The sequence below is a fragment of the Tachypleus tridentatus genome, chromosome 1 (genome assembly GCF_004210375.1).
Source record: "Tachypleus tridentatus isolate NWPU-2018 chromosome 1, ASM421037v1, whole genome shotgun sequence".
In the NCBI taxonomy this organism is placed as follows: Eukaryota; Metazoa; Arthropoda; class Merostomata; order Xiphosura; family Limulidae; genus Tachypleus; species Tachypleus tridentatus.
In genome coordinates this window covers 33,207,892-33,224,132 of record NC_134825.1, presented here as the reverse complement: position 1 = coordinate 33,224,132, position 16,241 = coordinate 33,207,892, and the positions used below count along the sequence as shown (strand labels likewise).

At 32.4% G+C, this 16,241-nt stretch overlaps 1 protein-coding gene across 4 annotated transcripts in view; it reads right to left on the bottom strand.

Annotated features, from left to right (window-relative positions):
* The window catches only part of LOC143245547 (RNA-binding protein FXR1-like), a 78,776-nt gene that overhangs the window by 50,667 nt on the left and 11,868 nt on the right, over nt 1–16,241 (bottom strand). For 2 of the 4 annotated variants that reach the window (XM_076491923.1, XM_076491911.1), the window contains exons 2-5: nt 14,434–14,486; nt 9,051–9,168; nt 6,794–6,948; nt 6,353–6,418 (exon numbers count right to left, since the gene is read on the bottom strand). In XM_076491923.1, coding sequence (XP_076348038.1) covers nt 6,353–6,418; nt 6,794–6,948; nt 9,051–9,168; nt 14,434–14,486 — 392 coding nt within the window. The remainder of the gene's footprint in view (nt 1–6,352; nt 6,419–6,793; nt 6,949–9,050; nt 9,169–14,433; nt 14,487–16,241) is intronic. The other 2 variants (XM_076491915.1, XM_076491929.1) reach the window with 1 other exon arrangement.

Here is a 16,241-nt window from a genome sequence, read left to right as displayed (position 1 = left end):
TCTTCTAATTTTCAAAAGTAATCCAGAAAACCAATCTTTGGAATTCCCTCTCTAACACTGCTGATAAAACAAAAGAGCAATAAATTTGAACAAACAAATTAAAATAAAAAAAGAACTGCATTGGGGAGATATTGCCCATTTCAGCTTTGTTCAACATGAAGACTGGTTAACTGAACAAATAATTAATAGAAATCACTAAATAAACATTTATATCCACTGACTGCAAAATTTGAATTCACCCCACAGATATCAAACAATGCTTCCCTCTACTGCTGCATGCAAGAATTTCCCCTGTACTTGCAGGGTGTTGTAATGTGTGTTTTATGCCATGAAACCTTGATGTTTATATGCCTCATTACAAAACTGCTAATATTTCAGGAACATATATAAAATCCATATAAAGGCAGCTTCTATATATCTTGGATATTATTATCCATATAATGTTTTCTATTTTGCAATGATTTCGGCCTCTTATAGGACTAATATTTTGCCTATATTTATGGCATTTACTGGGGAACACTTTTCTTCTAATTATCCTCAATGTTTTCTTTAAATCATTATTTTTCACCATCAAATAAGGTTTTCTAAGTTTATTACTGCCAGATATAGAAAATACAGCTTCTTTCAATATTAGAAATATAATTTTCTTTTACTGAAAACATATTTCTGATTAGCTATTCTCATTCAATGCTGTCCTCATTATGCAAGCTTTTTCTTTATGCATACCACAAGTGTCACACACCCCCCTCATTGGAATTAGTACATTCTAACATGCCTCTCATGCATAATATTATGTATCATCCATTATCCAATTGCAGTATAGTATGCTCAGTGATGCACGTGACTACCTCTACTGAACCTTCACTCTGAAGTTTAGCAGGCGGTGTGAGCAGTTGGAGAAGTGGGAAGGCAAGGTGAGAAGTGTAAGAGGAGGTAAGTATGCATTGGGAATATATTTTCAGTATAAGAAACTTATAACTTCTGATACAGAACTTACATCTTCTAACAAGATTAGCTAGAATCCCACACAGGAGGAGGAGGACTGGTTTGAGAGAATAACAGAAGCACCCCTCGGTGTCTGAAGGATACCCTTGACAACTAGAGAAAGAGATCCTGTATTGTGAGAAAGGAAACTACACTATTTCTAAGCCAGGTACACTCTTCATCTGTGTACATAGTTTGACAAACACAAAGTGTAGAGTGGTTAAGACATATTTCACAGTATTTTAAAAGTAAATTACATTTAAACCCTCCTTTACAGGGTTCCAACACTCTGAAAGGGTAGGATAAGGATCATAACATCTTCACTACCAACCCTGTATTGCAGATTAAAACCTGCTTTAAGTAGTGGGTATGCCACAAGGATCAACACCTTAAAGCAATCTGAGATTGGCCATCTGGCATGAATAAGATGGATTCACCTTGTGGGAGGACTTACATTGATTGGGTCACTCAAATCCAACATCTCAATGCTGGGAACCAATGTCTACATAATAGTACGATGACAGCTCCAAAAGAAAAGAGTTGAATTGCATTTACAATGGATCAACTCAATTTTGTATAAAATGTGTAACAGAAGGCCATATAAATCAGTAAGGTCATCAGATCAACTCAACTGTAGTTGTAAATTAATAAGAGCAGGCCATGTCAACCAGTTTGGTGATGGATAACTCCATGGTATTGTAAATGGTATAAGGAGGTTGCATGATCTAAGAAAGTGATGGACTAACTCCATTGGTTGTGGATATTGTTGAATCCATAAACAGTCTAAGGTTGCCATGTCCTCTTAAAAGGTGATTGTGTAAATAGATTCAGGTTACATCCAACAGCAAGGGGATGGATCAACTCCTGTGGAGGTCACATCTCATCTACACCAACAGAACATCACCACCTACTCTCAGTTGAATAGTTACAGCCAACTTTTATGTGTAACCCATTCAGAAGGTTGCCTCCATGGTCAACTATCCAGTGGCTTGGAAATGGAAAGAGGTAAGAACTCCCATACTCCACTAAAAGAAGAAGAGTGAGAATGCACCGAAGAGTCTGGAGGAATGACATCACTGGAGACAGTGCAACGGGTGACCAAAAAACCCTACTTTAAAAAGCAGACCATACCGAGTTATTCACTCAAGGCATGGCAAGGATGTACAGCTTTCCCATTCTAGTTCATCAGTGCAGGCTATAGGTGGTACAGTTATGAACACATGTTATACATAATCTTCAAGTGAGCTTACGGAACAATCCACCTCTATGGTGAGAGCACTGAATCATGGACAATAGAATGCAAATCTACATGGCTCAGTGCAGGTTTGAAGTTAAAGAATACTTGGTCAGGCACCATTCACCACAGAATATCATTTATGTTAGAAAAGAAGAGAGAGGGAAAGGCTCCTGAAAAAGAGGAAAATTATAAAAAATTAAGAGTTAAGTCATACTGAAGTCTTGAGCACAACCACACAAAAAGAAAACAACAGAAGTGGATGAAAATCTATGAGATGTAGATAGTGGAAAAGGAACATCCTGGATGTGGTCCTCATGTGGAATTTCCTCCAACAGACAACAAAGATGAGAAACAAGGGAAAATGTGAGAAGACAGAGAGTATGGAAGGAAACACGGAATAAGGTACAAGATGAAGAATAGAGAGGAGTCGGCTAAATGACATAAAGTGGACCCAACTTGAAAGGTTGAAGTGGAAAGATCTAGAAGAGAAAAGAATTGCCAGGGAATAAAAAGACTGTTGCACTACCCCAGAGGGCAGTTGTATGTGCAGTATCATACCTGAGGTCCTTAACTGGACAGAGTCTATCAGGTAGGATATAAGTGAAAAGGAGAAAAAAAACCAAGTCCCTACCTAGAAGTTCCCAACAACAAAGAAACCACATATGTAAAAGCCTGGTTTGAGGACAAAGCACAGGTTAAAGTGGAGAAGAGAAAGTGAAGGATACTGGCAAAAATCTCTCAGTATATCTGTCAAGATCCTCTGAGAATCAATGTAAGGAAGAAAGACAGCAGAAAATGGTATACATAAGATAAACAATAGAATCTAGATCTACTCCACAAAGTAGTAAAATCTAAACAACTGCTAATAAAAAAAACATATAGTCTGCCTGATGGTAAGGAAAGGTTAACTGATCAGAAGTCCTTGGTAGGTGAGAAAAGCAAATTTCTTACTAGAATTGCTAGATTAACAGAATAGCAAGAATCTGAATATGTGAGTGAGGAAAAACCAAATGTGGGAAGTTAGGGCATGTAAAATGAAGGGTGAGGACATACACCTGAGAACAAAAGTGCAAGAAGACCAAATTAGGCCTGGAAGAATACCGAGGTTAGAAAAGTGAACAATCAGAAAATTCTAGAGGCAGAAAAAATAAAAACAAAGTCCTCATCAGCCAGTAAAGGTTTAGCAGTTTCAGCAGGAGCCATGGCAAAGTCCTAGGAAAGAGTTTGAACTCAATAGCATTTGATCTCCAAAAGCACAACAGCAGATAATTCCATTGTAAGGTCACTTACACCTGAGACCCATGAAAAACACAAGATACTGTTATAATCCCCAAAGTGGCAAGGTGGACTTCAGAAAAACTACACAAAAAAGTTTGACAGAACTTGAGTGCAAGAATAAAGTGACATAAATTAACTAATAAAAACAACAACAACAAAAGAGGAGTAACACAAGGTTTGTGGCATGAATAATAAAAAGGTCTGAATTCAGAAGGCACAAATGAATAAGAACAGCTAATCTTGTAAGAATGGTGGATAATTGAGTCCTTTGGGGAATCAGCATGCAGATTAATTGTATAGTGACATGGTTAAAAGAATTTTGAATTTACTATATCTATATATTAATGATATGCTTGCATTTAAATTAATTAATAGCTACACAAAATGAGCTCACAAGCACTCCTACCATACATACTTCACCATACAATTTGTTATGCATACAATAGAACAAAGAAGAAAACCCACAGGCATGCACGCACACAAACACACAAAGGGTTGAACATTTTTTATTTTTGTTACTATTAACCATCATGTTTTCTTTTACAGCCTGGGCACAGGACAGATAAATTATTCAGATTCAGCATTTGTCCCGTGAAAGTGCATTTTCTCTGGGCACTGCAGTTCTTCCTTGAAGAAAATTCACTTTGGCACTCGCTACCCCGAGAAAGGCCTGAAATCCAATTCCTTTCTATAAAATCTGATTCAATAATGTTTATTTAAACATTAAATTAGTTACTAAATTTAAAAAATCCAAAACTAATATTAGAATATCGATAGACTGCCCTATCAGTAGACAATATGATTTCAAGTTAATACTTCGAATGCATGTTAGGATCTCTCTGTCTTGTCTCAACACCACAAATCACCAACAGCCACAACAATTCTGTTCATCACAAACAACCACTGGAAAAGAATACCTTCATCTTAACTTCTCCAACATTCTTCATAGCTTTCTGTCAAAAACTTCCCATTAATGTGTATAAACACAATTACAGACATGAGCAGGGTTGAAAGGAAACAACTGCTCCTGAGCACCCCTACTGGAAAGAGTGGGAAACTATCACATTGTCTCCTCTTATTCCAAAAGTAACTTCCTGACATGTTTTTTTTTTCTTTCTATGTCTGCAAAGAACTTTTTTGCCAATTTCTTGATCAAAATCTACAAATGTCACATTGTTAAAAAGGTCTCCATCCATGGAGTCCAGATTGCATATTGATCTTTCCATTCAGAATCACCTCACCTGTTTTTGCTTAGTCAAACTTTTTAATGTAAGGAACATGTTACACAATAGTACAATGTCATTTTCATCACATGATGACTGGCTTCAACTTGAACTTTAGTTTTTTATTTCTAAAGTACTTCACAAAAGCAATATTTAATCTGCATGTAATTTGTTGAAACATTTATGCTAGATACAGTTTTTCTGGGCTTTAACTTATTTAGGTCTAAAATACACATGCACATTTCATTCAAAACCACATACCTATCACATTGTGAACATGCATTCAGATATTTCTACCTATTCTGTCTCCACTGCAACTTTATTACTTAATAATCTTGTTTTGGTTCCTAATATAATCTCCCATACACAACACTTAGTTACTATTCTCTTTGCTGAGTTTTATTCATTGTTTTTTGAGATTCTGGTTCAGTTCATAAAACCATGTCACATAATGAATGCTAATAACTGTTTCATAGTCTATACACTATAGTAAATAACATTTCTTCAACTGTTTACTTTACATGTAGTTTTATTAAATAAAGTTACGTCTTCATGAATTTGCTTGTCTGAATAAAATGTTGTTAAACAGACTAGGATTTATTGATGTAACACATAATGCTTGCAAAAAGTGTAGCTTTAGAGTGGCATGTGTGGAAATGACAGAATAAGTAAAATTCATGTGAAGAGCAGGAAAACTCCTGCAAATGTATTGTGAACCACTGCTAGTATAAACAGAAAACTGAATAAAGTCCATATACAGAGAAACACATGGAGTCCAAAATTACAAAAGTTGTAAAGCCACAGCTATCTAAGTCAGCAATGTATAATGAAGAATTACTATATATAACAAAGCAGAATAGAAAAAAAAAGCCAAATAAAAAGTTATCCTTAAAAGCTGACAGGTGACAGATTACCTCTACAAATGCAAATGTCCACTGAAATAAACATTTGGCACCATGTAAGGATGAATGCTGGTGTTTTTGTGTTCTGTAGGTAGATACACAATTGTTTTTCACAGTCCCTTTCATTAATACTATTGGTTAAAATGGTTAATATATCTCGTTTAATTACTTATCAAATTATATTTTCATCATAAAGGTTATTTTGCACTGTTAGGTAAGTATATGCATTTAGAACTAACATACAAACTCCTAAGCTGGCAGAACCTTGTGGTATACTACTGGGATTAAAAATCAAAAATATAGTTAACAGAGTGCATACCCAACTGACAAAAAAATTCATTATAATCTTTATATATAAGAACATACAAGTATATTTATTCAGCAACAATCATTAAGAATTCCAGGTTAAATTTTAGTTTCAATTAAAGCAAGTAGTTTGCTCTGATCAGAAGTTAATGTTGTCATATTTTATTTATTTTTGATCTTGTTGTTTTTTTTAATTAAAACATTTTAAGAACTCCACATTCCAACTGTGAATCAAGTACATTTACCCTATTCTACATAACCAATTATTTCAACCACTGCATTATTAAAAAACAAATATTTTAATAAACAACAAATTTCACACAATCTCAATCCTGTCACTTAAAGATTATAGTTTTTTAAATTCTAAATGTATATTTTTTGGAAAGAACAAATAAATACACAGCACTCTATTATCTACTCACTATTCTCGAAGGTCTTCAGGCACGTCCATTTCAAACTTGTGAAAGGATCCCTTCATGATAGGTGGACTAAGAGGAAAAATAAACTTATTAACATAATTTAGATAAGCACAAATAGCTTATTCTGAATCTGTTTGAACCTTATAAAATTACTATATTGTGATTGCTACATAAATCATTAATCCATTAAAAAACTAAAATATGCAACCTACAAAGAAAGATGATAATGGAATGCTAAATATCATGCATACAACAGGCTGTTATTTTCCATTATTTCTACTTTACACACACTAATACAGTGTAATATTTTTATGGTATAATTTAATAAATTTTATTTACAATTGTTTAAATTTTACCTGGTTAAATTATCTGCAAAATGAACCTTCACTTTTTATTGTAGAACTGGGTGTATGCAACTCAAAGCTAGTTAACTTCTTTACTAACTTGGTATTTTTATGACGTAGCCTGTCACTAGGAACAATTTCCGTATAGGTTGTTTCCCATCCAAGGTACTCCACAACATGAAAATCTCCTTTTGTCATTTTGACCACTGCTCTCCACCAACCACATGCTTCTTGTTCATTGGCCCTAGAATAAACCTGTGAAAAAGATCTGGCTTTTAAAAAATGAAACACTCATTCCAAACAGTACCTAATCTCAAATATAACATGACAATATACCTTACTTATCTCAAATGTCTCCTATTCTTATCTTCCACACATCAGAGCAAACATATGAAAATAAAAAGCCTTTTTCATTTATATATTCCTATCACCATAGAAATAACATAAGATATTTTAGATTAAACTCAATGTTATGTATATCACCATCTGTAACATTAAATTTTGTTTCAGTATTTATGAACAAATCCAGCAAATTCAATACCTTTCTATACAGAAAATATATTTCCAATAGCTACTTACCTCATATATATTAGCTTTTCTGCAATAATATACACTTCCCTCTATTATAAGTGCAAATTTTCATTCACTGCTAGCCTTGATAATCCCAACTTCCCTCATATGTATTAATGTGAGACAGCTGCAAGCTATCAAGCAAAGTGATAACACAGCAGCCCTCCACCAATACGAATGTGACGACTCTTATTATAACTTGTGCCCTCTCTTCCATGCAGCCTGTAATCTCTTCAATATTGGATAGTACAGCAAAGTCAGGGTGCATCTCCAGTTCATTACCAGACAGCACTGGGAATGTATTTTTCACTCCAAGGTAAAAGGTGGGCACCCAGCAACATATTTTTATGAAATTAAGGAACCACAAATGTAGAATGGTTAGGGCATGTCAAGTCCAAAGTGAGAAACTGACCACAACCAAAACCAGTTGAACCATAAGGATATCCAGTTCATGATAGTAAGAGAATTCTCTCCATTTACTTCGGATATGGGAACTGGTGGAAAAAATGAGCCTCCACACCAATTATACGTATCTTCATGTGCACATATCCAACATAACCATCACCATATCAGCTAAAAACCAACATTTGGAGGTACATCTCCAGTCTATCACTAGGTGGGATTGGTATTGTATCTTCCAGTTTTTGGTAGGATGAAGGTACCCAGATATAAATATGTCAGGACTTATATGGCTGGTCCAGTTATTCCAACTATTACCTTTTCTACAAGGAACCTGACACCTAGAGGACAGTAGGAAGGAGGGTGCTTCAGCTGGAAGGGTGAATTGCATGTTGGCAGAATACACTATTTGTCACCTGGCAGTATCTGGAATTGTACATCAGGTCCAGAGATAGTGCATGGGTGACCTTAATTAGAAAAGCAGACCAATTAGATGAACTACAACACCTAGGTTATCAGGAAGGGGCAACAATCTCTGTCTGCTTTAATCATTTTAGTCCATGAGCATACAGTCCAGAGAGAACATCTTTATAAAGCAAAATACCACAAGGAATACCAAAAAGCAGTCTTGTAGAACACCCCATTTCAAAAGTAGGCATGTCTGACTCATAGGTCCTGCAGTCCAGATTTATGAATAAGTATACCTGATAAGGCAACACTAGCTATAATGTAAGATCCTGACATGAAACAGACACCTGGAAAGAAGAGGTACAAAAAAAAAAAGTAAATACACATTTGGAACAACACTTGAAACTGAAGCAAAAAATCAATGAATTACTATATGATAAAATGAAAGCATGCAAGTAATCCACACGATTTTTCTAAAAAGAAAACAATCAGTAGATAAGTATGAGTGAAAATATGTCCTATAAGTAAAACTGCTAATCAATAAATGATTATAAGCTGCATAGAAGAGAGGGAGCTGATTACAGTATGAGTTGAATCAAACTCCTATTGGTGGAGGGTTGCTGCATGATCATATTACACAACACCATGCAGATATCTCATGAATATACACAATAGTGAGAGTATCAAGGCTAGTGGTTAAAGAATGTTTGTACCTGTGGAGGGCAATATAAGTTAAGAAAAGCTATTTATGAGTGGAAGTAAGATGTCAGTATCCATGATCAAGATGTGAAAAATACTCTTTTAAGTAAAAAGCAAGTGGTAACTTTATATTACTTGTCTTCTTACCAGTTATTTAATGCAAGACACAAACATTTCTCTCAACAGCAGTATCTTCCAAAATTCACATACATAAAGTCAAAAGTCTAAATAAGCTTCACAAAATCATGGCATTAAATACAAAAGTAATAATTTTTTTTTACCTCAATTTCCTGCCCTTCAGTTAATTCTAATTTTTCTCCTTCCTTTAATGGTACTGGAGGAAGCCTGACTCTTCGAAAGTGGAATTTACTTTCAGGCTGCCAGCTTTCAAATAAATCACTTTAGTAAGAAAAATTTATTAATATCATATCAAAAAAAAATATTTTCAGTTTTATTTAACACTAAAAATGCAATTTTAGCAAGCTCTAATTTTAGTGATGCCAACAAAAAATAATCTATTAAACAATATAAACAGTATTTTCTAAGTTACAATTTATTTTCATATAATTGTGTATTTAAACTACTTAAAGAAGATTTGGAACAAGTGCTGAGCAATTAACTAGATTAATCAAATAATTTCTGATAAAATAATTATTCCCACTGTCTAAGAAACCAATATATTTATATTATATGATTTGTCATTATTATTTCTGATTAATTCAAGTTTGTTCACTTTAATTAATTAATGTCATGACTCAAACAAATACTGAACTTGTTGAAATTGTGGTTTAAAACTATTAATCTTTTCAATTATTCCAACTATCCAAGTAATTGAAATATTGTTACTGTGATATATAATTATTTTCACATTTAATTCAAGTTTGTTTAAAATCACCAAGTATCAATCATTTTAAGGTAATGTTACAAAAAATTAGTTTTTTTTCTATATCATCTGTATTGAAAGGAATAATACAGGGTGTTTAGAAAGTCAATGTGCAGTTTTGAAAGCAGCAATAACAGCATTAATTCAGTCTATTTCAAGCCAGTAACTGATAGCGGTGTTTAGAAATAAAATAAGAAGGATCAAAGCCTGTACTGATGCCAACAGGGGTCACTTTCAACATTGTTTATAACTGTCATTCAAATTTACCTCCTGTATTCTATATTGAAACATGTCTGTTAATAAATATATAAGTGCACAGTGACTTTCCAAACACCCTGTATTATAAGAGCTCACTGTGTAATCAATATAAGCATAAATAAGTATAATTGTCTTCACAAGGCCTAGGATAAAAATTATATTTTATGCACCTTGATCTACTTTAGAAAGAAAGGGCCCAATACTTAAAGGTTTACACATTTTCTTTGAAAAATGTCAAGGGAAGGTAACCATATTGTTACCAAATGGTGCTGTTTTCACCCATTATTCTTATGAGGAAGGTTTGCAATGAACCTATCCACAGAAAGTAATGAACTTAGAATTATGCCTGGCAAAAAGACAATGCTATAATGATCTTGATAAATAGATGTTAATAAACCTCAGTGGATAATTTATTGTAATCTGCTTTATGTGGCTTTACAGTATTTTTATATAAATTTTATGTTTTTGTTTACCAAGATACAAAATTTGAAACTAGTTTTCTTATAGCATTGTCTGTTTCAATAACAATTGCTTAAAAGTACCAGTCTCTAACAATGTTATTCCATTGTCTAATATCAGTTGAAATAAGCAGAGATGTACACTATGTTTGGAAATGTGTTTCTTACTATTTGATAATCTCCACTCCCATTAAATGATTAGTACAATGTTCCTCAAACCATGGTACATATAACCAAGCAAGCACCAAAAAATACCCGACAGCATGTGCTGCCAACAAGTAGCCTTTCCTCTGGCCAAAAGTTCAAATTTAGTGACACTGGGAGATATCCCTGGCAGCTTTGTTATAACATTAAATAAAAAGAAAAAATTGTTTAAAATATTTCAACTGACTTGATAATTGGAATAATCAAAAACAATGATTTTGAGTAGTTGATTATTTTTGTAACAATTGATGTAATCAGATTTTTGATTAATCAACTAGTGGAAATCAAAGATGGTAACAGTCAGAAACACTAATTTTTATTAGTTTACATAACACTAATTCATCAATAAACTTCTCATTTTTTTTGGTTCAATCCAAATATATTTTAAAGCATACATAATAATTATAGACTTACTCTACTGAAGAATTAAACTTCATTCATTCTGAGTTTGTGAAGAAGGTGCAATAACCCAGATATAATACATTTACAGAAAGTTTGAAAAATTTGGATTTACTTTATTTTGTGAGTAATATTAAAAAGTTAAAGTACATAAATACAATTCAAAGGATGATATTTTTTCATAGTGATATGAAACAAAAAATGAGCAGCTTAAAACCTTTATATTATTAATTTAGTTTTAGTTAATATAATTATATTATCAATTTGAATCACTGGCAGTTTGTATTAAAAAGGCATAATGACATATTTAACGCATGTTAATGAATGATAACTCCATAAACAACTAACATTATTAATAAGCAGATTTGGTATGGTGCATATGAATAAACTACAATTACTATTTCCCCAGTGTATTTTAATTTAGTCTATTTGGGCAAAAGTGTGTAAGAAACAAGGATTTCAGCCCATAAGCATTTTGAGAAGCAACCTACTAAAATAAGTGGAAAAACAACATATCTGCTAAATCAAACATGAAACTACAAGAACTGAAAGTAAATTAATCCACGAATACACAAATAAAACTATTTTATCAATGTAAAATGATGTAGGGATAGCAGTGAGAAAAACAATAAAAACAAGTGTATTGGGATGATTCAGGTATACATAAATCTCTTTATGAGTTTCAGTATTAAAAATTAATTTTACACTGTAAAGTGCAAGAGTATAAAATAGTTACAAGGCCAGTCAAGTCGACCAGCCTCATAATAAGTATCTAGTAACTAAGACACATTTTGTTTGTTTGTTTGTTTTATAATTTTGGGCAAAGCTACATGAGGACTATCTGTGCTAGCCATCCCTAATTTAGCAGTGTAAGACTAGAAGAAAAGCAGCTAGTCATCACCACCCACTGCTAACTTATAGGCTACTCTTCTGTCAACAAATAGTGGGAATGACTAACATTGTAATGCTCCCATGGCTGAAAGGATGAGCATGTTTGGTGTGACAGGAATTTGAACCCATGACTATCAGGCTGTGAGTCAATTGCCTTAACCACCTGACCATGCCACGCACAATATGTTTTGATCCAACTTGGCTTTCCTTTAAGTAAGTCTTAGCCTCTCAGTTACACTACCACAACATGACTATAACATTAGGATAAACAAACTGAATATCAACAGTCAGAAATATATAGCTTCCTACTGCAGCTACATATTAATATTAAAGTCAAGTATGCATTTTACAGTGTAAGATTAAATTTTAATATTGAGTCCTGTAGGAATGTTCCATGTATAGTTGTGTCCTTCCAATAATCTTGTTTACATTCTATTTAGCACTTCCATCTATACATCATTTTACAAAATGTTTTAATTACTTCATTAGTAACAGTTTTCCCAACAGAAAGTTTGTGTATATCTTTTAATCCTCTTCATACATAATACAAAGGTTGGCTCCCAAATGATGCCAATTCTATAGCATAAAAGCCTTAAGTATTCCACATGTTACAGTTATTTTATATTCATTTATTATTAGCTGGTAATTCCTGCTTTACCCTGTACTTGAGCTTTTTAAAAGAACACCAGATTTTTGTGCAAAAGATAAAACTGAGGGATAATAGTAACATGATAACAACTAAGTGCTGACATCATACACTGCAAAAACATACATACAGTATATTTAGTATTAAATTAACATTACTGATAATGTAATTGTATGAAACAAGAAAAAATATGAACAATTTAGTAGGTTGGTCACTTTCTGGTTTGGTGCCTCAACAATAGTTTCTTGCCTTATTGAATAGAGAAACGAATGAAAATGAGTAGCTATCATCTTTTGAAGTAAAACTATCTCTTGTTGCTTTTTCAGTGTTTGTATTTCTAATGTGACTATTGACTGCTTTGGCCACACCTACCTATACAGTCTATCAACTCTATGACACAATGCACAAAAAACATTCTCTATTTTGATAAAGGTATACAAGAATACAGTGACATAAAGTCCAATAAGTAAGCAACTTAAAACTAAAACCTACTCTACACTAATTTTTCTGTCATATATTACCACAAACAAGGTATTTGTTTTTACCAAATATGTAATGACAAATAAACGAGTTAAAAGGATACAGATGTGTGGAGTTGGCACTTTGCTGATTCAAAATAGTAGCCTGTTAGAACACTTTCTACTAGAATATTTTATACATCAAATAATAACTTTTCAGACTCATCATAATCTTACTTACCTCTAACACGCAGCACATGTTTTTAAGGTTATTATCCCTATTTACAGTGAAGATTCACCTAAAATATCTATGTGTGATCACTAAATATAGCTGCATACACAGAAAATCATGAACCTGACACTAAAAACTAAATAAGTGTATATAACGTATCTCTCACCAACTATTCATCTCATCATTTTTGTATTTGGTATTTTGTATAAAGTTCATAAATATATTACTCTCTAAAAAAATATTTTAAAAATCTTAAAAAAACAGTATCAGATTCAGCCATTGGCCTACATCTAATGTCAATTAACCTGATTTGACTAATGATACTTATGTTCATAGCAAACAATAACAAAACGTCATAGATTGCTAGATGGAATAATTACCTTAAACATTTTCAAACTTATATAAAAGATTAAGTCAAATGTAATATGTTTTTCAATAATTAAAAAAAATGCCTACCTAGTTCTTATATTTAAATTATTTCTATGAACATCAGTGTTGTTAGACAAATTTTGTCTGTTCTTGAGCGTAACTTTTGAAAAATAATTTTCTTTCCTACAATGAGGTTTATTCAATTAACTGATACAGGATGTTAGCCTATGGCTGAAACTAGTAAAATAGTTCACTAAAGGATGTAAAAAAGTAACTTAATTCCAGTTTCTTAAACCTGAAGATATCTATCACATTGATGAAAGATGATTCAAAACTCTTTGTAAAAAAAGAAAAAAAAAAAAAGAAAAAATTTGTCTCAGGTGAGAATAACAAATTAATGGAACATAATCAATTGATAGGCCTACCAATTACTTGTTTGCCAAATTCAATTAATTACTCAGCTATGTTTTGAAGTATCACAAAATCTTATAAAATATTATCTGTTGCATAAGATGTAAATATTCTTTCAAGTAATTATTCTTACATATACTGATGCATGGATCAATATGCTCTTATCCAAATCTTATCTACATATAATCTGCTATAAAATATCATTTGTGGTACAATTAAATTTATGGGCAAGTTTAACATTATTTTCTCCTGAAACACAAATATTTGAAATAAACAAACACTACAAAGTCACACACACTTTACTTAATGACTTGTTTAACCATATAAGATTATATTTAGACCAGTTTCCTATAGTTTATAATAACATAACTATGTTTAGACTTCTTTGTGAAAATAAAGATACTTAGGAGCAATCTAAACATTATAAAAATAACAAAAAGTACACATATACTTACTCATTTTCAAAGGCTACAGTTACCTCATCATCGTGAATGTTCGTCACGTAGGCCTAAAAATTAGAATCATTTTACATTTTTAAAAATTCAAATACACAAAACATCACATTTATTTAAAGTTGTATAGATAGATATATAACAATACTTAAAAGAATATACAAATTGATTATTGAGTTCATTTCAATACCCTATAACGACTGAAAAGAAAATGGGGAATACTACAAAAGGCCTAGCTGTTAAATTGAAAATAAAAATAGATTTCTTTTGTGATGCATCATATCTATAAACACATGAGAACTAATAGGATAAAAGCTTCTTGATTTTTTATGTCATATTCCAAAGATAAGTAAATTACAGGATAGAACTTCCAAATTTTGAATATACTAACTAAGTACCAGTTAAGATACAGATTTATTTGTTTTAAAAGGGAAATTAACCTATGGAATGAAAATGCTGTCAGCAATAGTGAAGGCCAACACTTCACAGACATTTAAGAAAGGGTATAAGTGGTTTCCTGGAAAATAAAGAATAGATTTTAAAACTTTGTTTCTGAAGAGGGATATGCCAGGACTAAATGGTTCCTTATTGCTGATTTACTGATACACACAATCAAATTTTGTAAATTTAACATTTTCTGTTGCTGAAAATGTATTTCAAATAGTTACCAAACAACAATGAACTGTTACTTCATACTACTACCATAGAGATTTTTACACTTGAAAAACTTTGAACACAACTCCCATGTTTACATATTTTACCATGGAGTCTGCAAGTCTCTGAAGTAATAATCAATTAACTTTACTCTTTAAATTTTCTTCTGTCACTTGGACAAAGTTTTCTTTCCAAATTTCTCTAGTTTTGCCATTTTTTTCATTTTGGTATTTTTTACTGGAAATAAAACAGGCAAATTTAAACCATATTTCTGCATTAATATAAATATATTATTACTGAATTGTAAATCAAAGCTAGTTTTAATTAACCTTATGCAATGGGCTCAGTATAATATGAGAGCTCATCTACACATTTGCATATGTTAAGTTTTTGCACAATAATATTTGAGGTTAAGAAATGACATTTGATTGCTTTCTTCCTGTTCACATGTGAAGTTAATGTTGGGATGTATAGAGTTAATGTGATTGAAATAATTAAGTGTGTGTTCTGTAGGTGTGAATCCCACAACTGTGTCACCTACATATCTGTACCAATATAGTAGTGAATGTAATGCTGTGTTAATTGCTTGTGTTTCAACTTGTGTCATAAAAATATTGGCTAGAACTGGTGATACTGGATTGCCCATGCTTAGGCCATTTGTTTGTATATAGTTGTGGTTATTGAACATGAAGTTTGTCTTCATAGTGGTGAATTCTATGAGGGTTGCTAATTGGTTGCTGGAAATGTCTATTGATGGGTTAGGGTCTCAGATATAGGTTTCAAAGGCTATCTTGCTGGCTTCGGTGGGTGGGACAAAAAGCAAAATCAGCTAACAAAAGTAAATATACCCCACAATTTAAAAAAAATCACAAAACCCTATACGGCTGCATACCATATATTCCCGACATCAGCAGAAAAATAACCAACATTTGGCAAAAACTAGTAACAAAATATGACATTCCAGTTAATACCAAATTTATTCAAAAACCAGGCACAAAACTACAGTCTACACTGTGTAAAATCTACACTGGCAAACACAACACCAACATTATTTATAAAATACAATGTGATAACTGTCATGACTTCTATATTGGAGAAACAAGCAGAAAAATGGAAACCAGATTCAAAGAACACAAAAAGTCACCTTTACACATTTT